We start from the raw sequence: 27,097 nt of genomic DNA, 5'->3' as shown, positions 1-27,097 counted from the left end.
TAATACCATTTATTAGCCAAATTAGTTAATTTTCTTTTGTCTGGTTCACTTAAGGTGTCAACTGCATCAATAGAAAAACTATTAATTAACATTACGGTCGAAGAAAAATACTACCATTAGCATTTGGATCAAAGATTTGTCTATTATTGGGCCTCGCTCATAGACTAACCGTTGTCCCAGTTGATTAGAGACGTTCAGTAGCAATCTGTCTCTAGTCAACTGGATCAATGGTTTGTCTGTGATACAAATCAATAAGGGGACTACCTTTGACCCAAACGCCTATGCAAATATTTTTGTTTGACCTTAACACTGCATATTTGTTTATAAAATGGTTGTCCACGTACGTGTGATTATCTAGGCTAAATATCCCTTTTTAATATTAAAACCAAACGTTGACAAAACTCTTATTTCAGAAGAGAGTAAGAGAGAGAGGTTCAACAAAAAAAAAAGGCGATTGGTAAGGGGAGCTGGAAATTGTTGTTGGGGAGCTGTAGTACAAAATCAGTTTTTTGTATTACAGCTCCCCATACCAATTTAGTATTAGGAGCTATTTTTCCGGATTTGAAATTAAATAATGAATTAGAGAGGGATTAAAAAAAATAGTTACAACTAAAAAATTGTAATAGTAATTTTTCTTTTCTTTCCTATTTTTTCTTAAACCCTAAATATTTCAACAACAATACCTCTCTTTTCTTCTCCACAATCAAGATACAAAACAACCATTACCACTATCGCAAGATATTTATGATGTTGCTTCTTTAATGGAGGAAAAATATATTTTTCAATCGAATCACCAACCACCAACCCAATCAAACAGTGTTAGTATAGATGAAGATCTCTCTCAAGATGTAAGGAATTTGCAAGACAAATATTTTCGGTTAAATTTTATTTCTCTTTTTTCCTTCAACTTTAAAAATTTGCCCAAAAAGAGGCAAACTATTTCTGTTCGTTCAACAATTTCCCTAGGGAAATTTTTGTAAAATTTCCCCCCAGGTTAGGAGAAAAAAATCAAATAGTTTATCTATTTGTGAAATTTCTCTATTTAGAAAAAAGTAAAATAGTTTCTCGATTTTGGTTGATGTCTTCTTCATTGGGGAAAATACTTGGGTAGAAGTCGCCGTAAATTTGTAGTTGATGAAGGAAAAAGATTGCAAGAAGGATATTTAGGAGATTCGAATTCAGAAGAGAGAACGAGTGAAAGAGGAAGAAAGCGTTTTTCTTTTTGTTATTTCTGAGATATTTGACTATATTACACTTGAGTCCATCAAATTATGAGTTTCACATTTAAAATCCGTAACATTAAAGGTCTTTAAAATAATAATCTAAAAGTCTTATCTCCCCTTACTAATCTTTATAGCTCCCCACCCATAATAGCTCCCCAACAACAACTTCCAGCTCCCTTTACCAATCGCAAAAAAAAAGAGTAAGAGAGAGAGGGGTGGGTTGGTGTAGAGAGAGAGAGAGAGAGAGAGAGGAAATCAATTGGGATGGCGATTGAAGGAGATATAGATGATCTGCGAAAGAATGAAGCGAATTATACAGCTCTAACACCACTCTGGTTTCTGGAAAGAGCAGCTTTAGTTCACCCACAAAGGAAATCCATTATTCATGGATCTTTACATTACTCTTGGCTTCAAACTTACCACAGATGTCGTCGTTTAGCTTCTGCTTTAACCAAAAACTCCATCGGACCTGGCAAAACTGTAACCTTCATTCCAACTTAACTTTCATTTTCTTTTCTTTTTTTCATTCATTATTTTGAGCTTACTCTTTTCAATTAGGAACAAGTTCTAATTGTTTTTATGGGTTTGCTTTATTTTGATTGTTTAATCAAGAATATACAATCAGATTATGATATTGTTGATCAAGATTAATTTGGGTACTCATTTATTGTTGATCTTTTTGAGGTTTGATATTATCTATCTGAATTTGGAATTTGTTTTCATCTGAACACCATACTACCAATCCATACTACCAATCTGGATATATTGATTTTGAATTTGTTATATGATGTGTCAAAACAATCTAGGATTTTGATGAAGTTATTCTTGATTTCTGTTGGACTTTATTAGAAAGCCTATATATGGTCTAGAAACTTTGGGTAGTCCCAGATGGTCCATGGTATTATGATAACGTCTATAGACTGCTTGCTCTTCCACTATAAGAAGGGATATTAAAGAGCCCTCATTTAGGGGATCCACAAACACAGTTGAAAGTGCATTGAATATGAGTTGGCCATCGATGGGCAGTTTATCAATACGGCAGCCCCCATTTACATTATGTTGCCTTAGTCTACAAAGGGCGGCTGGTGATGTTTTCGGAACTTTTTTGTGACTCGGTTTTAGAAAGAAATCATGGAGGCACATAGTGCTGATGGTGTTGTGGCTAATTATATATAGAAGCTCTTGAGAAGTCTTGTTGTCCTTGTTCTTCATATATGGCGAAATCATTGTGCCATTGTTCGTGGTGGAGTAGGGTTATGACCGAACCATGTAACCCTTTGTGTTCCTGTGTGATTGTTTATTCCCATTATTTCTTTTCTGGTTTGCTAGTACTAACAAACACTCGTTTCCAAGGTGAGGTTAATTATCAGCATTGGGGGTCCATATCAACTCTGACAAATCTGCCATTGCTAGATCATAAGTTAACTTTTCCCTTTTCTATTTTAGCCTAGAAAGCGATACTCAATTTTGCAGTATATGTTCCTCGGGAAGATAATTTACACCAATATTTTCCTTATTACAAGCTTGTCTTAGTGGCATATTCCTCTGCTACAAGATTTCACTTGTTTAATTATGATTTTGTTTTGGTGCTGTTCAATATTGTATTTGATTTCTATTACAATCGGATCATGTATTTAATTGCACGTTTTTGCAGGTAGCTGTTATAGCACCCAATATTCCAGCCATATACGAAGCTCATTTTGGAGTTCCAATGGCTGGAGCTGTAGTCAACTGTGTCAACATTCGCCTAAATGCACCAACAATTGCGTTTCTTCTAGGGCACTCGGTAGCTTCAGTTGTAATTGTGGACCAGGAGTTCTTTCTCTTGGCGGAGGAAGCTTTGAATATATTAGCAACCAAAAAAAATGGCAACTTCAAACCTCCACTTCTGATTGTTGTAGGTGACGAAAACTGTGATCCTTCACAACTCAAACATGCACTTCAGAAAGGGGCGATTGATTACGAGACCTTTTTGGAAACCGGTGATCCTGAGTTTGATTGGAAACCGCCAAATGATGAGTGGCAAAGCATTTCCTTGGGTTATACTTCTGGTACAACTTCAAGTCCAAAAGGGGTGGTATTGAGCCATCGGGGTGCATATGTGATGTCTCTTAGTGGTGCCCTTATATGGGGGATGACTGAAGGGGCGGTTTACCTTTGGACTCTACCTATGTTCCATTGCAACGGTTGGTGTTACCCTTGGACTCTTGCCGCTCTTTGTGGTACAAGCGTATGCCTTCGCCAGGTAACTCCTACAGGACTCAAATTTTAATTCTCTATTAAACAATTGAAATCAGTCATCACTATCAATGGGAAATGCAAATTATTTTTTTCTTCATGAATATATCTATCAGTTTTGTATTTTCCTCAATTATGTTGTTTGCATTTCTCAGTCATTTGTTTCATTTTTTTGGTTTTGCAATTTCTCCAATAACCTAGCTTGTTTGTGTAAATTAGGCTATTGTATTTGATTCGTCTATTTTATACACTTTCAGGTGACAGCCAAGGCTGTTTACTCAGCCATAGCTACTAAAGGAGTAACCCATTTCTGTGCTGCACCCATTGTTTTGAACACCATTGCAAGTGCTCCTCGAGATCAAACCATTCTCCCTCTCCCGCGTCAAGTCAACGTGATGACAGCCGGTGCAGCACCACCTCCTCCTGTTCTAGCAGCCATGTCCAATCATGGCTTTCGCATAACCCACACTTATGGTCTCTCAGAAACATATGGCCCGTCAACTGTTTGTGCCTGGAAGCCCGAGTGGGACTCACTACCATTGGAAGCTCAAGCCCGTTTAAATGCTCGTCAAGGTGTTCGGTACATAGGATTAGAAGGTCTAGATGTCATTGATACAGAGAAAGGGACACCTGTACCTTCTGATGGAAAAACCATGGGAGAAATTGTTGCACGTGGAAACTCTGTAATGAAAGGATACCTAAAGAACCCAAAAGCAAATGAGGAAGCTTTTGCTAATGGGTGGTTTCATACGGGAGATCTTGCAGTGAAACATCCGGACGGGTATATAGAGATCAAAGATAGGGCTAAGGATATAATCATCTCAGGAGGCGAAAATATTAGTAGTTTAGAAGTAGAAAGTATATTATACCAACATCCTGCTGTTTTTGAAACATCAGTGGTGTCGAGACCAGATGAACAATGGGGAGAATCTCCTTGTGCTTTCATAACACTGAAACCAGGAATGGAGGGATCAAACGAGAATGATTTAGCTCAGGATATCATGAAGTTTTCTCGACAGAAAATGCCTTCATTTTGGGTACCAAAATCAGTTGTATTTGGACCTCTGCCGAAGACAGCAACAGGAAAGATACAGAAACATTTACTGAGAGCCAAGGCGAAAGAAATGGGTCCTGTTAAGAGAAGTAGATTATAGAATTTTGAGTGTTTCAGAGGTTGTTGTACCAAGTGTGAACATTCATTTGATCTTTCATACAAATATATAAACTATGGACGTTGATTTTCATCAGTGAGTTTTCATAACAGTGGATGTTGTATTTGACTTTGGGTTCGTTTAACCGATCCATAATCGTTTCTCAGGCCAATCCTGCTCAAGGTTTGGGTTGTAATCAGGACTCTATTTATTTAGCCCGTATCAGGGTCTATTTTCTGTGCATAGTTGTAGGATCACATGAGGCTGCTTCGGTTGCTACTGGCGGTGTCACAAAATGCCACCAAGCTCATGGCGTACTCAAGGCACGGCCACTACAGAGTACAGACAGATAGCTTGTCCCTTCACCTTTTAATGGTTATGGCTAACGATCATCAAAGCTTCTCCTAAGTAAACAAACTTGGTTTTTCATTTCCAATCTTTAGGGCTTCACTTGTGACTTATTTAGTAGGATAAGTTATATGAAATCTTTTTGGAAGTTCAATTTAGGATAGTAACCCAAGTTAAGGGTTATTTTAGCGCGCCTGTAAAGTGTTAGTGGCGCCCCATAAAGACAAACTTTGCTTTGGAAGAAGAATGTGAATAAAAGGAGCGCCAAGAACACTTTGATGAGGCGTCTTTAAGATCACCCCCAAGTCATTACTCATTAATCTCATTCTCACCTAACCATACTCCAAGCAGAGTAGACTTCTTCAAACTCTCAACCCCTCTATCAGTTGTCCTGTCGCATACAGAGAAAAGAAGAGAGTAGAGAGAGAGAGAGGCAGAAGAAGAAGAAGATGGCTTGGATTACTAGGTTTCTTGTTGCAGTAGCTTTCCTAGCATTTGGGATCATATTTTCTCCAGAAACTTTCGGATCAAAATCAGATGGTGAATATTCATCCAAGTTCAAAATTGCCCTAAAACTTTGTCATCTTTTGAGCTTCTCAACTTCATGGGGAGCAGCTCTTTGGGTAACCTTCATCGGTGGAATCATCATGTTCAAGTATATATATATTGTTCTTTCTCTCTCTCTCTCTTTAAAACTTCAATTACATTATTTCTCTTTAATCATAAAGTTGATTCTTTTATGCAAAAATTTGACTACCCAAAACCCTAAAATTTGGATTCATCGATTGATACAAACAGGAATCTTCCAAGACATCAATTTGGGAATCTTCAGAGTAAGATGTTTCCTGCTTATTTCTCAATGGTGACTGTTTGTTCTGCTATATCACTGGCTTCATTTGGTTATCTTCATCCATGGAAATCATCATCATCTGTTGAGAGATACCAATTGAGTTTTCTAATCTCATCTTTCGTTTTCAATGTCTCTAATTTGGTTGTCTTTACTCCCATGACAATTGAGGTAATACCCTTTTCTCTTCCAAGTAATTTCAAGATATAAGAATTGATCATCCCTGGTGTTTTTTTTTTCTTGTTTAGGGTTTCTAGTTGGATTTTTAATTTTCATGAAAGTAGAACAAATAGGGTTTAAGTTTGTTTGTTCTCTAATAAGAGAAGTTTTGAGATCTTTTGGGAAGTAATTAGGCAACCCATGTTAATTGATATATGATAAAATTCAATGGTTGTTTAAGTCTTTCCATGGAAAGCTTGATTTCAGAAATCCAGTAATGGTGTGTTTGGTTGCAGGATTCTTAAGTAGGATTCCTATCAAAAGTGGAATTTGGTAGGAATCATGAATCCTTGGTCTGTTTGGCTACCAAGAATCCTAGGACTCTTGAATCTTAAGGATTACTAATTCCAAAATTTGTATTGGACCAAAATCCCACCTTACCCCCTAAGATTTGCGAAGATCTTGGATTAATGAACCTAAATTTCAAACTTAAAATCAACAAAAAAATATTTCCTTCTACAAAATCATTATTTTTTTTCAAAATCATTATTTTTTTTCAAAATCATTATTTTTTTTTCAAAATCATATTTTTTCTAAAGACGTTTAAAAATACTCAAATAATAATAAATCATAGGATTCTTAGTTGCCAAACAAGCCAAAAAAATATTACTTGGATTCATGAATCCGTGGAATCATGAATCCCAAGGACTCATGAATCCGCGGATTCATGATTCCGCCATCCAAACACACCATAAGCCTTTTTATTGCGGATTGGGATCACTAGGCAAAAAGGAGCCAGAGGCAGCTCCATTAGGAAACGAAATACTTAACAGTGCATCTCAAATGGTTTGAATTCTAGAAATAATAAACGCTTAGCCGAGTTCTTCTCTCTGCTCCTATGGAAAAGCGCCCGCCGAAGTACGAACCAATTCTGCGACCAAGTCTAAGATTTGCAAACCTGATCTTTCATCTAGATAGTGTCAGCTATCTAATAAGATCCAGAGCTTGTTTCTTTAGGATTTTGTTATCTCTTAAAATTTTGTTTAGAGTGAGAGATTTTGATTTGTTGTGGGTAGATGATGAAGCAAAGACACAAATTGGAGAGAGAAGAGAACATTGGAGAGGAAGTTGGGTGGACCAAGAACAAGGACGTTGCAAAGGTGAACCCTAAGCTTGCTGCAATGAATAAGAAGTTTGGTATGATTCATGGGTTATCGTCACTTGCCAATATTCTATCCTTTGGTAGCCTTGCTATGCATTCATGGTACTTGGCAGGTAAAATTAATCTGTAAATTTCCTGCATTTAAGAAGACTTGTTCTACTATTCTAGTTATCTTTGTACTTCTACGAATAAACAAACTCTCTTTGTTGTGGATTCATACTTATAAGGTGATTACCCTTGAAAACATATCACGGAATGCAATTATTAGGTATATTGAAGATGTTTCAATGCGATTATTAGTTATATCGAAGATGTTTCATGTTTTGTGTGTGTGTGTGGCCGAAATTAATGTACATTAGCTTTACTATCCTGCTGCCGGAAGGGTGGCAATGGGAGCCTGCCCTTCTTGGATCTGTCTCCAAGTTCAACCTTTATACAGAGATGTTACAGATGTAGAGTGATTATCAAGCACATTTACCACTGGAACCACAAGCCAAATGAACTCACTGAAGTAGTTGCGGCTCCATTTCGACAATGTTGAAGCTTTTCCTTCACCTGATTTGGATACGTAATATCTTCCTTGTTAACAACAATAATCACCTCTTTTTTCATATTAATTGTCGCGATCCTGTCACGATGACTTCTTTGCTCAGATAAATTTTAAGCAAAAGGTCTTGATGAAAAGAAGTCCTTATGTAAAAACATCAACCACTCTTCCTCTCCATCTTCCACAGTGAGAGAGAGAGAGAGAGAGATGATACATATCCTTACGTAAAAATGTGAACCCACAAGTTAGTTATGGATCAGATGATCCTTGTGATGCCATGACATTTGACTGGTAGAAGGGGCCTCAGAGGGATATATCTAAGACTCATTAATGAGTACATCATCATTATCTTATTTTCGTTTGTCCACGGTCCACCTATAATAGGGAAAAGATAATTTTATACACCACAATTACAACTATGAATCCTGCCCCTCTAAGACAGTCTGCTAACTCGAAACAAGTCCATGTTAGCCCCAATGAGTAAAAGAGAAGAAAAAAATGAAACAGTGGAGGCTATAACAAGTTAAGACCCTTAGGACGATCCCAGGGGATCTAAAAGTCCATCTATTCATAGATCTATATTATTAATTGTCGAAATTACATGGGATAAATCTCCATATTAAACTATTCTCAATGGGGCTCGATTCCACGACCTCATAGTCTTAAGAGGGAGTCCCAACCAATGCACCAAAAGCGGTGGACATAGATATGATTAAGGCACCAGACGGTAATTTGTTAGGCCCAGTTCTGTGCACCCAAAGCGGTGGACATAGATATGATTAAGGCACCAGACGGTATTTTGTTAGGCCCAGTTCTGTTTATTGTGGATTCCACTCACGCAAGGCGACCAAGCTCAAACCAACTTCAAATGAACAAAAAAGAAAGAAAATTCCAGATTTTATTTCTAACTGATTTCCCCAATTTCACTTATTCGAATTTACTAGAGTTAGGGTTTCATCATGCGTTTGAAGGTCGATTAATCTTTTCAGTTCTGGAAACCCTAATTTGCTTCAGCTTCACTTACAGTTAGATTGCTTAAGCCTACAAGTTCAGGTCAACTTTTTTACTAGAACTAATTTTACACACTTCACATCCCATCAGGGGCGGCCCTGACTTTTCCGTGGCTCGAAGCGAGGTCTGAAAATGTGGCCCTTTCTATCAAATTGTAAAACGTATAAATGTATTTACATGAAAACAATAAGTACCGCAAAATATTTTCATCATATTTATATAATAAAATAATTGTTTTGATAATTACAATCACTGAAATTTTGTTTTTCTTAAATTTTTCGATGCAAAGTCACTAATAATCGTCGAATAATCCAGACTGTCAGCCATATTCTTCTCAATAGATAATGTAGCTAGCCCGTTTAACCTTTCTTCTGACATAGTAGATCGAATATAAGACTTAATCAACTTCAACTTAGAAAAACTTCTTTCTGCAGAGACAACAATAACTGGTATCGTTTAACATAATTCTATAAGAAACTCATGTGTTCGGTTAACAACCTTTCATATCTTTCAAAAAATCTAGCACTTCAGTTGGTCTTTTGATCTCATTTGGTAAAAGACGCTTCAACACTTTCAGTTCAGAAAATAAGTCTAGTATGTCTATGTCATATGACTCATTATGCTTGAAAAAGGTTTTAAGGCGAACACATGAATATCTCAAATCACCATCATCTTGGGAGTTCAACTTTTCAACTCAAACAGAAAACTAAATAATTCTTTGTATTTTTAGTTTGCTCGAAGCTGCTCTTAAATGAAGAAAGAGTCCGATCTAATATGTATATGTAATAATTAACTCTAAATGCTTCTTCAGGTGACATTGATGGATCTTCACACGCATTCTCGTCAAACTGTTTCTTTCTTCGAATAATACGTTTTTCCCGAAATGTTGTCTCAACTCCCATTTTAATGGCAATTTCTTTGCTTCAAACATGCCTTCTTCAAATCTCACTTCTCTATAATCTTTAAGATAATGAATGAGTCCATTCAATTTCTCTAATGCAACATCAATATCTATATATTCAGTTTGAAGTGTTTTGCTAACAGAGTTTACCGCAAACAATATATTATGCCAAATAACCATGCGCAAAAGGAATTCAAAATTTTCAAAGTCTTGTTTTAATATATTTTCGGCATCATAAACTGTTTTTGAATCATCACTTGTCTCCACCAGTTCTTCTAAAGCCTCTCGTAATTATGGAGCTTGAAACCTAATGTCTTGGTGGCCCTTTTTACTTAACATTTTTTAATGGGTTAAGCTTCTCGTAATCATCACTTGTCTCCGCCAGTTTTTGAATCAACATTTTCTACTTTACTTTCCCATAAATCAAACAAACTGTCAGGCCCACCATTCATTTAAAGATCATCAAATTTGGTGGCCCTTTTTACTTAACATTTTTTAAATGGGGCCCTTATAATTTTTTTTAGAGAGTCGAACTTCTTATATATTTCTTACAGAAATTAATGTATCGGTGGCCCCTAAAAGTCGGTGGCCCGAAGCGACGCTTTGTTCGCTTTGGCCCAGGGCCACCCCTGCATCCCATAAGGTGTATATAGACAACGAGTAATCGGGTTGCAGAAATGCAAAATTCTTCAACCACTTCGAACTCCAAGGGAAAAACATGGGGAGGAGGAGGATCTTCAATGCCGTCCGATGGTTCTTCCAAGCGAAAACGAGGTCTTTTCCAGAAAGATTGTAAGTTAATCAACCAATTGTCTTCTAATCTTGACTTATTTACATATTAATTAGGTTTATCTTTTGATCTTATTATTATAGTGTTGAATTTTTTTTAGTGCAGCACATGATGTATGGTTTTGGGGATGATGCCAATGTAAGTATCTCTCACTCTTCACCAGTTATGGGGGTTTTATATATATGCAATTGAGGAACAATCATAGTTTTAAGTGGGAAAACTGAATTTTGGTACTTTAGGGTTTAGGAATACTCAATGATTATGAATCTATGATGAAACTTGTACTTCTCAGGTTCATGAACTTAAACCCACAACTTATGTACAATTTTGATAGAGAAACCCAAGTTCAAAGAACACCAATTTTCGAAATGTCTATATGAAGTTTGTGTAGAATTCTTTGTTTTTTCTTGTGTTAATAGTCTCAAATGAATGAAGACATGACCAATAATGTAATTGATAGGGAGTTGAATGCCTGACAAACTTTATTTGGTATTCTAGCCACGCACACACATGATAGGCTCAAAGGTCGCACATGATACACTTCACGCAACAAAAGGCCGTGTCTTTTACTCTAAGGACGCCACACTTGAGGGGGTGTTTAAGAATAGTCTCATACGGAGAAACGGAGTCTCATGAACTCTTATACACTAATATCTAGTCATTGGATGCCTACAAACTTAATACCTCCGTTAGTCTTTAAACTTCATCTGTTTTGGGGGTGCCCATGCGATCTAGGTTGCCCTTTTGTATCTTTCTCTATGTCATCTAGGTTCCAATTTTCCTGTTCGTGTGGATTTGTTACTTGTTAGCACTTCTAGACATCAAAATTTAAGAGTTTAAGTACAGAAAAAACAATGACAGATTAGGAAGGTAAAATAGTTTACTTGTAAAACAATTACATTACTGAAACTGGAGTAATTTGACTTCTCTTCACAAACTTGAAATTTTGCGATAATTTATATCTGCATCCATATAGCTGGAATGGGGAAATTGGGTACATACTTCTGGGAATCTCTCAACCTGGAATTTACTTCTCATGATGGTTGGTTCGCTCTTTGGCACTTTTATGATTTCATAAACAATCACGAGAATTTCAATAGGACTGTGTTTTTGCATTGAAAGGATTTACATTTTTCTGAGATTGAGCTTCAATTTTTTCCCTGTCCCCATTGTTCAAAAAGGGTGCAGGAAAACAAGTCATTACTCATCAGTTGGAAGTGTGAATTTGCTCTGCAAAGTGTAAATAATAGATTAATCACATTAGACTTCCACCCCAGAACTGGACAATCTCCGTGGAAAATATGGATTCCTGCTAGATTTCAAGCCTTCACCAAATTCTAACCAGATTTAAAACTTCGTTGTTGTCCTTACCAGCCACTTCCGGAGACAGTTGCTCTTGTGGAGGACATAGTTGTCGACTACGTCACAGATTTAGTAAGTTTAATTTGTTGACATTTCATAGACCAGAAGACCGCTCAAGAAGTAAGGCTGATTCTTCAACATTAATAGATAACATCTTTGGGTGTAAAAAATTTGGCAGGTGCATAAAGCCCAAGGGATGGCGTCTAAAAGGGGAAAGTTTTTGACCGAAGACTTCCTATATCTGATGCGTAAGGTACATTCTGCAAAAGTTGATATCAACACCCTTCGATTTTCTTTCATTTATTGTTGAACTCAGCGGGAACTAAGCTGATAATGTTTTTCATTCAACAATATTGTGTCTGAACTCCATCGAGTCGGGCTGTGGCTAGCAATGGACAACTGGTTCCTTTTTCATCCTTATTGAACATATGGAGTAGTAAATCGATGCGTAAGAGCCTACACTCAGGCTCAGATCAGACATAATATTCGAATACAGTATACGCTTATATGTTTTTGTCATTCACATACAATAAAACTCGCTTTAAATTCCTGAGTTTACAGTCATTTAGTCGAATAAACGTGCCAAGTGGAAGAAACTTTAGGTCCCACCTTATTGGCTACATTAATGTTGTTAATTAATTCGGTTATGTCAAGTTTAAAACTAAATCTGAACATTTCATTGTATCCACAGGATATACCAAAGTTCAACCGTTGTACAGAACTTCTGTCAATGCATGAGGAGCTGAAACAAGCGAGGAAAGCTTTTGAAGTGGATGAAGAGAAGATAGCAACAGCAGACTGATTTGGGGAAGTTCGTGCACACATGTTATTGGTTAATAGAACAAGTTAAATATGAATGCATTTGCATATAATGTACATAATAGTGTTACTATAATCTTTTACATCATTAAAGAACAAACATTTGGATATCATTTTATCTCACTTAGACCTTGCGTTTTCAAGACGTTATTATCATTCATTGGGGGCTTGTACTCTACATAATCCCACTTCCCTAATTCAGCATAAATGTTGGATAATAGAATATAATTACACGAATTCGATGGCTCAAGATGGATGATGAGCTCCTTCGATGCAAATTCTGCAAGCTCTAAATCGCCATGGATTCGGTAAGCACTAAGCATGCACTCGGAATTGCAGCATTTGGCTTCATAGGCATACCCTGAATCAGCTCGAGCTTGCCCACTCCGCCCTAGAAGATGGACCATACACACTGGCTCAATTTTGTGTTGCGGAATTATTGAATCAAACAACGCCCTACACTGACACGGCTTGGGTACAGAAGCATTAGGGTTTTTGTATACCGAATTGGCCTTTCCCATTCAAAGCAAGGGCAAAAATCATAACATTCCATGAAAGGATCTTGGTAATCTCCTTGAAATTCCTTGTGCAGTAGAATCCATGAGAAAGTTTGTTACTGAAGAAATCTTACGAAGAAGTCCTCTGAAATCTGCGTAAAAATGAAGCAAATTGCCAGCATCGAATGGCCCTAAATGTCCACATTTGCTGCATCATCTGGTTCAATAGCAGCATCCCACATTTCACGATAAAGTTGTAAAGATTCGATATCTCGGGGACTGTGTGATAAACCTTCAATCATTGAATTCCCTGAAAGATAATTCGTTTACAAGTCCCCGTATTATCTACCTTCCCTATTGTACAGATCCCACAAATCATCATACTAGACCTATTTGAATACAAGGATGGGAATCAAACCCAACAGTCAGGAACTCAACACCAAATTTGGGACTAGGTAAATTTGAATAAGACGTCAATAATGGGGACTAAAGTGTATTGATCTGGCAAAATTCCACGATCTTTCATGAGATAGTAAAAGTAAAGAATCTTCCGAGGGTTCTGAAACTGAATACCCTTTGATCATGGAATTTAATAGGAAGATATTAGGGTTTTCGATTTGGAAAAAGAGTAGACGAGCGTACTCCATTTTGTCAGAGCGTCCACAAACAGATACGAAGTAAGAGAGGAGGCTTGATTGATGAAGGTTATGGCGGATGATGTTGGGATGGATCTCTTTGAGCTTAGTTCGAGTTTGGCATCCATGGAGGAACCGAATGAGTCGCAGCTCCGCCTCCCCTCTCGGAAAACCCATTAATCCTCTGATGGGAAAATGTGTTTCATATGCAAAACTGATTTAGGTGAAACGAGATTAACTGAAATTTGAATATCAGCCGACTGCAAATGAATTTATATTCAGTAGAACTAATTCTCGTTTAGCCCCCTAAGATATGACTAATCTTCCATTTGGTCTCCAAAATGGCAAAATTAGACCAACTCCATTTGACTTGTACGGTTGTACCATATCCAAATGAGGCGTTACTTTACTGGGCGAGCGCCTTCTACCATGAGAACTTTTTTCGTAATGGGATGTAATATGTAGTCCCATGGACAAGATAATGGGCCTTTAAGGGTCAATATTTGTTGTTAGAGTTGCTGGCACTTGTGAGAAACTAGGCAGGCGCGGCCGGGCAGGCGTGGTGCCAAGTAAGTGTTGTCACCCGAGCCCGTCTGGGATATTTCCATCTCGGGCATGAACGCCTGCCTGCTATTTTGGGCCCCGGGCCCTTGTAATGGGCAGCTGGTCAGGGGAAAATCCCACCCCTACCTACCAGTCTACCACTATCCCAGGTGGGGGGGTATATACGAAGAAAGGACAATCACTATTGCCAAGGTCACTGCGAACCGTACAAGTGTGTAGGATTTACTTCGAGATCCCATTTCACTTTTCCCGCTGAGACATACAAATACGTCGTTGACATGAACCAGTAGTAGAGAGAGAAAGTGAAGTTAGAGAGAGATGAAGTACGTGGTGGTGACGGGAGGAGTGGTGAGTGGACTGGGGAAAGGAGTAACGGCAAGCAGCATCGGTGTTGTTCTTAAAGCATGTGGTCTTCGTGTCACCTCCATCAAAATAGGTTTACTTCATGATTCCGTTTAATCTTATCTGATTCTGTTTATAAATTTTAGTTTCATTGGTTTAACAAAGTTCTAGTTATAATTACTCATCTGTACCATTTAATCTGTGTTTCATCTTCATTTTTGGGGCTAATATTACTAGTATTTAGTACTAGTTTTACTAAAAATGATCTCCAAATTTCTTATTTTTAGTCATATATTTTGATGGATTTGGTTGAATTTGATTCTTCTGAGTTATTTATTTTTTATCGTAGTTGTTAATTTGTTATCTGTAAGCTCAATCTCACTCATCAACATATAAGGCATAAGGAAAAAATCTTTAGTTTCCATTATGTGATTTTGTCGATTACAGGGCCCTTTAAGTTCTAATTTAGATATTCTTTGAGTTCTTGTTATATTTGAAGTGATTATTTATCGTTTTGTTCATATAAGTGCAGATCCATACTTGAACATTGATGCTGGTACAATGTCCCCATTTGAACATGGGGAAGTTTTTGTTCTCGATGATGGTGGAGAGGTTTGGTTTCTTCGTCATCTCTCTTTAAATTACATATTTACATCAATAAGTAGTCAACCACTTAGATAATTGGTTGGTCCTTGGGTATAATCATATCTACTTATCTTCAGGAGATGTTGGTTGGTATCTCTCTGATGTGCGGCAATCACCAGTCATATCCCTAGGAGATGTTGGGAGTATCTATTATATTAAAACAGATCAGTCGGTTATCCAAGGGATAAGTCTGGTCGTCCATTTTATTTTAGAGATTTACCTTTGATTAGATCGAACGACTGATATAAAATCCTTTTTAGTGTAATTTGACTTAAAAAATAAGGGTATTAGTGTAAACAATTAATTATTTTGAATATTCGGTTACAATCTCCCTAAAATAACTATATTCGGTTACAATCTCCCTAAAATTACAATCTCCCTAAAATTACAATCTCCCTAAAAATAAGGATATAAAATCCTTCTCACTCACGATTGCACATCTACTTTCTCCTTAATTTTAGTGATTAAGTTAGACTTCTAAGTCAGTTCAAAATTGTATAAATACGGTTCTCCCTCTCTACTCTTCAAACACATGGTTATCACTCTCCCCTGTAATTTTATCTTATTTATGTTGTGATTTAAATTTATTTTCTTCTCCTCGAAGGCGTTAGCCAAGAGGGATCTTCCCCGTCCGTAGGACGGGGAGGGAACCTAGTCCAATTAATAGGAAGGCAGATGTATTTCCAGTTTTCAAAAAGTTTCAAAACACAAATAGAGTTTGAATCTGAGAAAAATATCAGGTGTCTAAGGTCAGAAAATGGAGGAGAATACACTGGTATTAAGTTTGATATTTTTTGTCAAGATGAAGGCATCAAAAGACAGTTCACAGTGGCGTACTCTCTGCAACAAAATGGAGTATGAGAGCGGACGAATAAAACCTTGTTGTAAAGAGCAAGAGCAATGTTGAGAGCTGCAGGAATGACCAAGTCATTTTGGGCAGAAGCAGTTAGGATCACGTGGTACCTGATCTATCGATCTCCACCAACCACAATTGATCTAAAGACGCTAATGGAGACGTGGATAGGTGAACCAATTGATTATTCTCGTTTACGTATGTTTGGAAGTCCGGTACGTGACGTACAACACCGAGGAAACATCAAGCTGGATTTGAAATCCAGAAGATGTATTTTCTTAGGGTATGTTGATGGTGTGAGTGGGTACTGTCTGTGGGGTCCCGCTGCTCACAAGGTGATAATCAATAGGGACATGATATTTATAGAAGACAAAGTACATGCAAATGATAGTACTTCAAAAGAGAAACCAGAGACTAATATAGTTTGTTTACAAATAAACAAGAAGATCAAGATTCTTCGGAAGCGAAACTAGAGCACTAAGAACAAGAAGAAGCTTAGACTTTAACCCCACTCATTCGACAGTAAACTCGGGAGCGAAGAGAACCAACTTGGCACTTGGGTTGTTTAATGGAAGAGAATATTGCATAATGTTTGCTAAAAGAAGATGAAGAACCTTCAACTTATCATAAGGTTATACAAAGGTCAAGAAGCTTCTTTATGGATGGCAGCAATACAAGAAGACAGGGGCGGAACCAGGATTCTCAGCTAGCCTGGGCAAGATTAAAGTTACTCTAAATTAATCGTGTAAATATTATTTATGTGTACTAATTTCACATATTATTATGCATATATGCATTAATCTTGATAATTTTTACCAATAATAAAGTAGGTATTAATGTGAGGAACGAAAGAGGAAAGAAGAAAATGAGACTCGGCAACGAAGAACTAGTCATTATTTGCAAACAAGTCTTGTCTTTTGCGAGAAAACGATGAAATAGACAAGACAACGACCTTAAACACGAGGAAAATAAGAGAAGATAAAAATAACAAATCTCTTGGTCTCCCTCATAGTAACTCTATCTTTCATAATACAAAAATAATAAGGGTGAAATTGAAATTAAAATAATATATAATCACTAGCAGAAGAAAAAAAAAGTAATTTGAGAGTCTGTTTTCGAAGCTGGTCAAATTATGGGGGTCATTCTATGAGTTGGTCATAATAGGAGGACTGAAAAGAACCAGCTCTTTAAAAGGAAAAAAACATGCAAAAATAGGGATGAAAATGCTTTAGAGGGGATTTGAACCTCAGACCTTAGATGCACTAGGCAGCAACCCATCCACTGGGCCGGATCCTTGTTCGTGTCATGAGTTTACAGAGGAAACTAAAAATTCCAGCCTGGGCAATGGCCTAGGCTGGACTACACATAGGTCCGCCCCTGCAAGAAGAAATAAAAGCTCTCCATAAAAATAATACAATGGGTCTTGTTCATCTACCAAATGGAATGAAAGCTATCGGAAACAAATGGGTTTACAAGATCAAACAAGATAAAATGACCAAATGGAGTGGTATCGTGCTAGATTAGTGGTGAAAGGGTTCGCTTAAAAAGAAGGTATTGACTTGAACAAGATATTTTCACATGTTGTACGACTTAGAACAGTTTGGGTAGTCTTGGCGATATGTGCTACATATGACTTGTACTTAGAACAGTTGGATGTGAAAACTGCATTTCTTCATGGTGAACTTGAAGAAGAAATTTATATGTTCCAACCAGAAAGCTTTGAAAAAAAGAGCTTGGATTGCAGGTTGAACAATATCTAGACGGTCTCAAATAGGCGTTAAGATGTTGGTATAAGAGAATAGATTCCTTTATTACGAGCCTTAGATACAACAGAATTAAGGCAAATCCTGGTACTTACAACAAAAGATTGGTGATGGTGATATCATAATTTTCTTGGTGTATGTTGACTACATGTTGGTTGCAAACCCCAACAAAGATAATAGTGAAAATTTGAAGGTTTAATTGGCTAGAGAGTTTGAAATGAAGGACTTGGGACCAGCAAACAAGATTCTAGGGATGAAAATTCACTAAGACAGACTTAATAGGAAGATTTGGCTTTCTCAAGAAAATTACTTGAAGAAAATTTTTTGACACTTCAATATGCAAGATCGTAAGTGAATCTCTACCCATCTTCCTATTAATTTCAAGTTATTTTCAAGTATGAGTCCTAGCAGTGAAGCATATAAGATGGATATGTCTCGAGTACTGTATACATCAGTTGTGGGTAGCCTAATGTTTTTTTATGGTATGTACAAGACTAGACATTGCACAAGCAGTGAAAGCGGTTACACGGTATATGGCAAATCCTGGTAGAGAGCAATGAAATTTTGTGAAGAGGATCTTAAGATATCTCAATGGTACCTCAAATGTTGTATTATGTTATGGAAGACCAGACTTTCTTGTTAGAGGCTATGTTGATTCGGATTATGCAGGTGATCTTGAAAAAAACAAGTCCACCACAGCGTATGTGTTTACTCTTGCTAGCAGTAAACTGGGTTTCGAAACTACAATTTACCGTGGCTACTTCTATAACGGATGCAGAATATGTGGCATACACAGTCTAGCAAAGATGCAATTTGGTTGCAAATGTTACAGGAGGAGCTTGCACACAAACAAAAGAAGGTAACTCTGTTTTGTGATAGTCAGGGCGCTTTGCACTTGGCAAAGAATCCAACATTCACTCGAGGACTAAACACATATGAGGTCAATATCAATTTGTACGTGAGAAGGTGGAAGAAGGAAGCATTAGTATGGAGAAAAATCCATACAGAAGACAACCTAGCAAATATATTAACAAAGCCAGTACACAATAACAAGTTTATGTGGTGTCGATCCTCCGTCGTCCTAGCAGAAAACGTAAGAAGATGAGAAGAGCAAAGTAAATAGGACGGAGAAGTTACAGGCAAAAGTAACTTTAATTGGGAGAATGTTGAAAATGGATGTTACAATAGGTGTAAAGATACTGTTGTTGCTCAAACATGAGATGGCAACATAATGGGATAAGGTGGCATCTATATAGGTGTAGGTGGCAGCATATGGGCGTAATAAGTTTGAGGTGGCTTCTTCCCATGTGAGTACTCATTTGAGTGAGACACTTCCTTGTGTTGAGGTGTCCATTTCATTTGAGGTGTCCTCAAGTGAGACTCCCATATGACAAATGTCAACCCCATGAAGAGACACCCTAAATATACAATGACACCTTAATGGATGAGGTGTCAACATAATCTTCATTTTCCACACTATAAAAGGGGGAGAAGCGGTGACCTTCAAATCATCCTATTCTCATTCCATCCAAGACATCTTCACAAGTCAAGAGAAGAGGAAGTGAGTGAGTAGTAGAGACAAAGTGTAGTTTCTTCTACATACTTGACTTTTTCTTTTGTGAGAAAGAGTTTAGAGTATTTCTCCTTGTATAGAGAGAGGTTGTTCATAATTGTTCTCTCCTTATTTAGAGAGAAAAAGTTGTAATTCATTTCTCTTAGTAAAATCCATCTACAAGTTGCTCATCTACGTTTTTTTATGAATTCGGCTTTAGTTGCAACTGAGTGTCTAAGACTCACAACCTCTATAAACAATAACCACTAGCCACTATCAACACCTTCACCAGCAGCTCTTTGTCATTTTCTAGATTCATAGGTATTGCTCAACAATAATATTTGTGACCTTTGATTTGTTTCTTGAAAAAGGTTGACCTGGATTTGGGTAACTATGAGCGCTTCTTGGATATCACACTTACTAGAGACAACAATATAACTACAGGAAAGATATATCAGGTATTAAAATATGTTAGATTCTTATAAGTTATCCCTAAGTTGCTTTAAGATAATCAATATCTTTTCTTTCGCCCCAGTATGTACTTGAGAAAGAAAGAAAGGGTGATTACCTTGGGCAGACTGTCCAGGTATTTCCATATAAAACATGATTTTCACTCTTTATTTTTCTTTTATAATCTTATTAATAAGATTTGAGTATCAAAAACTATAGAAATGTTGCTTATGTGGTATAACTTGCATGTTTGAGTGGATTTCAGGTGGTTCCGCACATTACAGATGCCATTAAGAATTGGATAGAATCTGCTGCCCTCATTCCTGTCGATGGCAAAGAGGGGCCGGCTGATATTTGTGTAATAGAGTTAGAGGGAACTGTAGGTAAGGGCCAATGAAGACAAGCACGTATTGCCTTTTTGTGCAATGCTTTTTTTTTAGCATCCTGGCCATTATCTTTAATATTAATTTAATTTATTTTATATCAGGTGACATTGAATCCATGCCATTCATTGAGGCTCTGCGACAACTGTCATTTTCTGTCGGTAGGGCTGCATTTTGCTTTTGTGCTTTTCTCTTCATCAATTAAATTGTTATTGTTCTCTCTATTAATTATGTCATGAGGTTATTAGTTTCACTGAATGGCTCATGCTAGTGCATGTATAGATGGAAACACACTTGACCCAAAACTGACCTTCGAGGCATGTCCAGCGATTACAGTTTCCGTTCTGTTTTTTTGTATGATAAATCTAAACCTCTCGTACAGGAGAGTTTCTATACACTTAACAGATTCTTTTGTTTCAAATTGCAAATTTCCCATTTGCACAAATAAATTATGTTTTACTTTACTAAGTGCTTTGTCATCTCAGACTTTGATTCCTTCTCCAGGACAGAACAACTTCTGCCTCGTTCACATGAGCCTTATACCAGTTTTGGGCGTAGTCGGTGAGCAAGTAATTCTCTGAATTATAATTTTACTTCTTAAAATCAGTTTTTGTGTTTTTCTAGCTTCTATTTCATTTCCCCACGGATTCGTACATCCTTATCAGCAGTAGTTATTCTTTTGCTGGGGTTAACCTTTTTCTGAAAAGATAGTTTTATTTACTTGCATCTACGTTTTTGTAGAAAACAAAGCCTACACAACATAGTGTGCGAGAATTGAGGGCACTGGGTTTGACCTCTCATTTGTTAGCATGTCGTTCAGCTCAGGTATTTCTGTTTCCTACTTGTACCATGATATCTACTGACATTCACCTAATAGTTCGAAAGCAGCTATGTCCTAATAAACATCTCAGGTAGGAGTAAGATCAATAAATTGTTGGCTACAATAAAATATTGTTTTTTTGCTCAATCTAGATGAACTAGTTTGTCTTACCTACGTTATACAGACTGGTATTTTGTCCATCTCTTACAAATTTATGTCCAAGGATTAGCGACGGGGGGCATGTATGTGGACATCTACTCTTAACACTTCATCTTCGTCAAGTTGTACGCTGATACTGAATCCTCAATTGTTGACTATGTGTATGCGTCCTTTCCATTATTTCAACGAGGTCAACTACCACAGATTTGTAGTTCTAGTTACGTGTAGTCCTAAAAGAAAAAAAATATATATTCTTGTTCTGCAAAAAGAAAATCTAATATTATGGTGTTATTTTGCAGCCCTTATTGGAAAATACAAAAGAGAAACTTTCACAGTTTTGCCATGTCCCTGTGAGTGGTTTTTATTCTAGCAATCACTCAAGGAATTCTTAAATGATTCATAGCCTCACTTTATGGTACTATATTTTCTTTCTTTTTTCTATTGTCTCAGGCTGGTAATATTCTTAATATCTATGATGTCCCGAATATCTGGCATGTCCCACTCTTACTCCGGGTTAGTTTGACATCTTGGAATCAGCTAATGTTTCTTTTATCATGCCCAGATAACTGATCCAGTCACCTTTTTTTCAGAACCAAAGTGGTCATTATGCCATTCTAAATCAGCTAGACTGTCTAAAGTAAGTACTTGTGTTTCAGCCCGTCTTCTTTGACTTCCATCTATTATTTTAGACTGGAATTCTAGGATCTCAGAGCACTGATATTATCTGCTGTCCTCAACATGTTCGCGACCTATATTACTATACCAGAAACTGTAACAACTTCACCGCCTTAAATCTTTAACTCTTTGTAGTTAATTGTGTGATTTGACTCTTTCTCGGGATCTTGTTTCAGCAATTCACAACCTCCTAACTTGGAAGAATGGACTAGGAGAGTAGACACCTATGCTAACCTCACAAATTCTGTTAGTAGCATTGCAATGAAAGCGCTCCTCTTTTGAAGTATATCTCTTCTAGCACAAGTCACATCAATCACTCCTAATGAATGCAGGTCAGGATAGCACTGGTTGGGACGTATACTGGTCTCACAGATTCATATTTGTCTGTTGTGAAGGTAAGATAATGGCTTCTTCTTTCCCTCTTCAACAACCTCCCTTCACTCTGTAGGCCTGTACTTTTATTTCCTTTTGGCAATTTCACTGGCTACGTATGAGGGGTGTTTGGCTGGTAAGTGTCTATCTGCTAGTATATGCTGCACATACTTCGGCAAAGGAGAAGATAGTTTATTGTTCGATAACTTCGGTTACCATCTAAACTTTTAAGAAAACTATCTTCTTATAGAGAGTGTGATGTGTTATCTCTCATCCTTTCCATCTTGCAAGTTCGCATACTTTTGTCTCTAAAAGACTAAAACCTTCATACCTGGTACCTTATGATTACAACCCAGTCCTTAGTCCTTAGCCGATATGGAAAAGTAATAAGGCTTCATGAAAGAGATCGGCAGTACACGAGGAGAACCATTTTTATCCATGTAACATTGGCTTTTTCTAAAAGGTTGCTTCTCAGACCTAATTTGTATCCACTTTGTGGATTGAAAAGGTTTCCATGTAATCTCAGTATCCTTGTTGAGTAGTCTTGTTGTGCTTGGTTATCTGCACTTCTGCAGGCTCTCTTGCATGCCTGTATAGCGTGCTCTTTGAAGCCATCAATTGACTGGATTGCAGCTTCGGATCTCAAAGAGGATACAGCAAAGTCGGTATGAACCTTTGAATAATGTCATCTAGCTTGTGAATTTGTAGATTCTCTACTCTAAGCACAACTTCACTCCTCAGGCACCAGAAACTCATACTGCTGCATGGGAGACTCTAAGGGTAAGCTTTAGTTGCAACATTTTAAATTGTTCTTATCTATCATTTGAAAAGGCACACATGTAACCACCCTTCGCTAAGTTAACTCTAGTAGTTGATTAGTTACATCCTATCATTCGATCGTAGTCCAAGACGGGTCCATGATGAGCTTGTTCCTCATCTCTTACATTGATTAAGAGACAAAGGATTGGTCCTTGTGGCCATTAATAAATCAATCTTAGTGATTTGAGCTATAATTTTCACTGTAGTAGCTGCAGATCATTAGCCATATTGATTTGTTTAGTTGAGCTGAGTTTAACTAGACGTGCAGGTTGAGCACATTTGAGTCTATTAACTTAAATGTGTTCTATATAGCCAAACATTTTCTCCACTGTAAACTATTTATTGGGTCTAAAGTTTGGTATTTGCAGAATGCTGCATGTGTCTTGGTTCCTGGTGGACATGTAGATCGAGACGTGGAAGGAATGGTATTAGCTGCAAATTATGCCAGAGACAACGGTGTTCCTTATCTTGGGATCTGCTTGGGAATGCAGATCTCTGTGATTGAATTCGCTAGATCTGTATGTAGCTCCTTTTTGTTTCTAAATACGTTTCTTTTACTTTTTATACTAATGTGTTGTACATGACATCTTTTACCTTGTTTCTTTTTTTCTCTGGTTATGATCTGAAATTAAGATTTTGCATCTGGAAAGTGCAAACAGTGCAGAGTTTAAATCTGAGACACCTGATCCTGTTGTAACTTCCATGGCAGAGGTATGTTTTCTTGTCTTGCGATTTATGTGTTAAAACTTAGAAGTAGTAATCTTAAACGAAATTGTTAACCGAACGAGTTAGACTAACATATACCAACTTGACTAATCTTTTACTTTGCTTATCTGAATTCATGCAGGGATCACGAACACACATGGGGAGTACAATGAGATTAGGATCACGAAGAACATTCTTTCAGACCACTGATTGTATTACATCAAAGCTGTATGTGACATCTTATTTAGGAATGCCTTTTATTATGATCAATCTCCAACAATTACGTTCGATCAGTCTAAGTTTTTGTGTTCATGCTGCTTAAAGTAAAACATATATATTTACTATAGATACCAAAATTCATCTTATGTGGATGAGCGCCATCGGCATCGGTATGAGGTCAGTCTCAATTTATCCTTGCGGCACACAACTTCCTTCTTTTAATAAATCTATGCCAAGGAATGAAATTTCAGTTTTCATGGAAATGGAAATATTTCAGTCATTTCGATCGAAATTTTTCAAAATTTATTCCTTGACAAGGCATTGTTAAGATAAACTTTGTTAAATTTCGGTTTCGATGGAAATTTCGATAGGCATGGAAATATTTCGGCCATTTCAACCAAAATATTTCGAAATTTAATACCTTGGTCTATGGGCACTATTTATCTACGTTAACGTTCACTAACTAAAACAATATGGTGTAGGTCAACCCTAAGTATATCGACAAGTTAGAAGCAGCTGGCCTGAGTTTTGTGGGGAGGGATGAAACTGGAAATATAATGGAGGTAGATTACGGTCAATAAATACAAGTCCATTCAGTGTCAAAGTTCATAGAAAACATGAATGACAAATATTCTCTTGTACAGATTTTAGAGCTTCCTAGTCATCCTTTCTATGTGGGAGTCCAATTTCATCCGGAGTTCAAATCACGCCCTGGACGACCATCTGCTGTATTTCTCGGTACTATTTCTCGAAGCTTTATAGACCTTCAAATTTTGTAATAGCTTAATTGGAATCTTTCAGTTAGGTGTCCTCAGTCCTCGTGTTGATGTTAGAGTTAACCATCACGGTGGAGTGTATTATTGTAACTTAAAAGTTAAAACGACAGAATTCAATTAGTTTTCTGAATTTGTATACAAGTTTTCCTTTTAACCATGAACAGAGTTCTTTATGCTTTGATTTGATTTGAGAGTTCATATACACATATCGGCCAATCATAGTTGTAGAGAACTAGTTAAAATCATATGTTTAAAATCTCTGCTTGAAATAACGTTGATGCAAACTGCAGGTCTTATATTGGCAGCAAGTGGACAGTTGGAAACATACCTTCGCAGGCACCAAAATTGAAAAGTTAAAACGGAACTTGTAGCTGTTTCTAGCTGCTCTATATCATAATTTTCATTGGTAAAGCTTGTTAGAATTTTCAGCCTGTTAATATTTGATTGCTCTATATGATAATATTCTACGTGCAGTTCTTAATGTTCCACAACGGGCAGTATCAGCTCGGAAACAGCCAAAAGCAACCCATTTATTAGACACCTTAGGACGAGTAAGATATGTCCATGGGCATGTGCAGTGGCAGACCCGCCACAATCTGTTGTGAATTTGTAGCAGTACTTACTTGAGAAATTCATCACGGCTTTCTTGCTGGAAAAACAAATTGAAGCATCATGCATTTTTATGGGTCTAGAATGTGGTTTCTGAAGTAACAATCTCAAAATACTGCAGATGAGAGCTCTTTAATCCTATACTGAACTGAGTGATGTTACTTTTTTCACCTTTTGATGCTTTCTCATAGTAACTCAAACGAAAATAATTTGCATTTTGCTTTATTCTGTTTTCTGGATTATGATCCAAGTTAAGAAAAACATATCTCAGGAAGCATCTTAAGTATTTTTAGCACCCTTTAAGTGGATGCTAACATAATGTATCCTTAAAACCACTGGCCGGAAGCTGCAAAAATCATTTTATTAGTCGATTATTTGTTTTTTCTGTCTTTGAGCGTTATAATTTATTTAGTTGGTTACCTTCTTGACTTTGATTTCGAAAAGAGTGACACTGATCACTCTGTGTTTGTGTACTAAGTTGGAAGTTTGTTATCTTTCTTTATGTTGATGACATTATTCTCACTGGTTCTTTGTTGGAGCTCATGACAACTTTAATTGGGCAACTTAGTACTGAATTTAAGATGAAGGATTTGGGAATTTTGGGTTATTCCTTGGAATTGAGGTTAGAGCTCTCTCCAAGTCCTCTGGCTTGCTCCTCACTCAGAAGAGAAATGTGATCTACTGGAGTGTAAACCAATTGCCACTCCAATTCCATTTGGCAAACATTTATCTGGTCATGGTGGTGATCTTCTTGCTAATCCCACTTTCTATCGAAGTTTGGTGGGTGGTCTTCAATATCTTACCGTGACCAGGTTTGACATTGCTTTTGGGGTCAATTACGTTGTTCAGTTTATAATTCTCCTCGAGAGTCTCATACGCAAATGGTAAAACAAATTTTTAGGTGCCTCTGGGGTTCTCTTGGCTCTGGCATTCGTATTCTTCCTAGAGATTTGTCTTCTCTTACTGCTTATAGCGATTCAGATTGGGTTGGATGTCCAGGTCTCGTTGCTCAACCTCAGGGTATGCAGTGTTTCTTGGTGCTACACTAGCTATTTGGTCTTCAAAGAAACAACCTACAATTGCTCGTTCCCTCACTGAAGCAGAATACAAGGCTCTGGTTCTGCCTCTGAACTACTTCGGATTTCCGGCCTCATGGACGAGCTTGTATTTCTTCCTGTTCATGAACTTAACCCCACATCTTATGTACACTTTTGACATAGAACCCCAAGTTTAAAGAACACCAATTTCCAGTGTCTATATGAAGTTTGTGAAGAAATCTTGTTTGTTCTTGTGTTCATAGTCTGACATGGCGAAAGAGTCGAGTCATGATCAAGAATGTAATAGATGGGCCCTCTCTAATCTTTATATTAACTGTCAATCGATCACGAGTCGGATATCCGACAAATTTTATTTGGTATACTAGCTAGGTGCACACATGATAGACCCAAAGGTCACACATGATACACTTCAGCAACAAAAAACATATGTTATACTTTAAGGACGCCGCACTTGAGAGGCTGTTTGAGAATAGTCTCACGTGGAGAGCGAGTCTCGTGAACTCTTATATACTAATCTTTAGTCGTTGCGTGCCCACAAACTTAACAGCTCTGACTGCTTTGTTAGTCGTTAAACTTCATCTGTGTTTGGAGTTACCGTGAGATCTAGGTTCCCTTTTTCTTCTTTTACTATGTCATCTAGGTT

The 27,097-nt window shown here is 37.2% G+C and overlaps 4 protein-coding genes across 11 annotated transcripts; all 4 read left to right on the top strand.

Moving 5' to 3' along the window:
* The first annotated feature begins 342 nt into the window (after positions 1-342).
* Positions 343-4,703, top strand: LOC147569145 (acetate--CoA ligase CCL3-like). Of its 3 annotated transcripts, none has more exons than XM_086655592.1 (4): positions 343-432; positions 1,435-1,703; positions 2,878-3,468; positions 3,719-4,703. In XM_086655592.1, the coding sequence occupies exons 2-4, from the start codon at positions 1,488-1,490 to the stop codon at positions 4,613-4,615; spliced, it is 1,704 nt and encodes a 567-aa protein (XP_086511718.1). In that variant the 5' UTR covers positions 343-432; positions 1,435-1,487; the 3' UTR covers positions 4,616-4,703. The 3 variants fall into 3 exon arrangements, with proteins under 3 accessions (XP_086511718.1, XP_086511717.1, XP_086511716.1); XM_086655591.1 differs by having other exon boundaries at positions 388-457; positions 1,423-1,703; XM_086655590.1 differs by having other exon boundaries at positions 390-450; positions 1,423-1,703.
* Positions 4,704-4,872: 169 nt separating this feature from the next.
* On the top strand, positions 4,873-7,406 carry LOC147569144 (Late embryogenesis abundant protein (LEA) family protein). Its single transcript, XM_086655593.1, has 3 exons — positions 4,873-5,615; positions 5,759-5,978; positions 7,043-7,406. Exons 1-3 carry the CDS (start codon positions 5,410-5,412, stop codon positions 7,256-7,258), a joined length of 642 nt encoding a protein of 213 aa, XP_086511719.1. The 5' UTR covers positions 4,873-5,409; the 3' UTR covers positions 7,259-7,406.
* Positions 7,407-8,486: 1,080 nt separating this feature from the next.
* Positions 8,487-12,701, top strand: LOC147569143 (transcription initiation factor TFIID subunit 13-like). 3 transcript variants are annotated; one of them, XM_086655588.1, is made up of 6 exons: positions 8,487-8,708; positions 10,209-10,379; positions 10,478-10,515; positions 11,752-11,811; positions 11,918-11,992; positions 12,431-12,701. In XM_086655588.1, exons 2-6 carry the CDS (start codon positions 10,265-10,267, stop codon positions 12,539-12,541), a joined length of 399 nt encoding a protein of 132 aa, XP_086511714.1. In that variant the 5' UTR covers positions 8,487-8,708; positions 10,209-10,264; the 3' UTR covers positions 12,542-12,701. The 3 variants fall into 3 exon arrangements, with proteins under 3 accessions (XP_086511714.1, XP_086511713.1, XP_086511715.1); XM_086655587.1 differs by having other exon boundaries at positions 8,487-8,778; positions 10,231-10,379; XM_086655589.1 differs by having other exon boundaries at positions 8,598-8,728; positions 10,263-10,379.
* Positions 12,702-14,210: 1,509 nt separating this feature from the next.
* On the top strand, positions 14,211-25,781 carry LOC147569142 (uncharacterized). Of its 4 annotated transcripts, XR_015231205.1 has the most exons (24): positions 14,211-14,690; positions 15,129-15,208; positions 19,781-19,867; positions 19,945-19,995; positions 20,125-20,242; positions 20,347-20,403; positions 20,747-20,811; positions 20,984-21,067; positions 21,292-21,411; positions 21,521-21,571; positions 21,672-21,734; positions 21,812-21,858; positions 22,073-22,142; positions 22,229-22,291; positions 22,844-22,933; positions 23,010-23,048; positions 23,456-23,605; positions 23,721-23,798; positions 23,935-24,020; positions 24,140-24,188; positions 24,494-24,574; positions 24,656-24,749; positions 25,078-25,193; positions 25,262-25,781. XR_015231205.1 is itself a non-coding variant. In XM_086655580.1 (23 exons), exons 1-23 carry the CDS (start codon positions 14,573-14,575, stop codon positions 25,134-25,136), a joined length of 1,800 nt encoding a protein of 599 aa, XP_086511706.1. In that variant the 5' UTR covers positions 14,211-14,572; the 3' UTR covers positions 25,137-25,781. The 4 variants fall into 4 exon arrangements, 2 of the variants coding, with proteins under 2 accessions (XP_086511706.1, XP_086511707.1); XR_015231206.1 differs by lacking the exon at positions 21,292-21,411; XM_086655580.1 differs by having other exon boundaries at positions 25,078-25,781.
* The last annotated feature ends 1,316 nt before the right edge of the window (positions 25,782-27,097 follow it).

The sequence above is a fragment of the Eschscholzia californica genome, unplaced genomic scaffold (assembly GCF_041429995.1).
Source record: "Eschscholzia californica isolate CP2 unplaced genomic scaffold, dmEscCali1.0.p SCAF_1, whole genome shotgun sequence".
Lineage (NCBI taxonomy): Eukaryota > Viridiplantae > Streptophyta > Magnoliopsida > Ranunculales > Papaveraceae > Eschscholzia > Eschscholzia californica.
The sequence above is the reverse complement of the archived record's forward strand: the minus strand, read 5'-3'. Positions and strand labels throughout refer to the sequence as shown.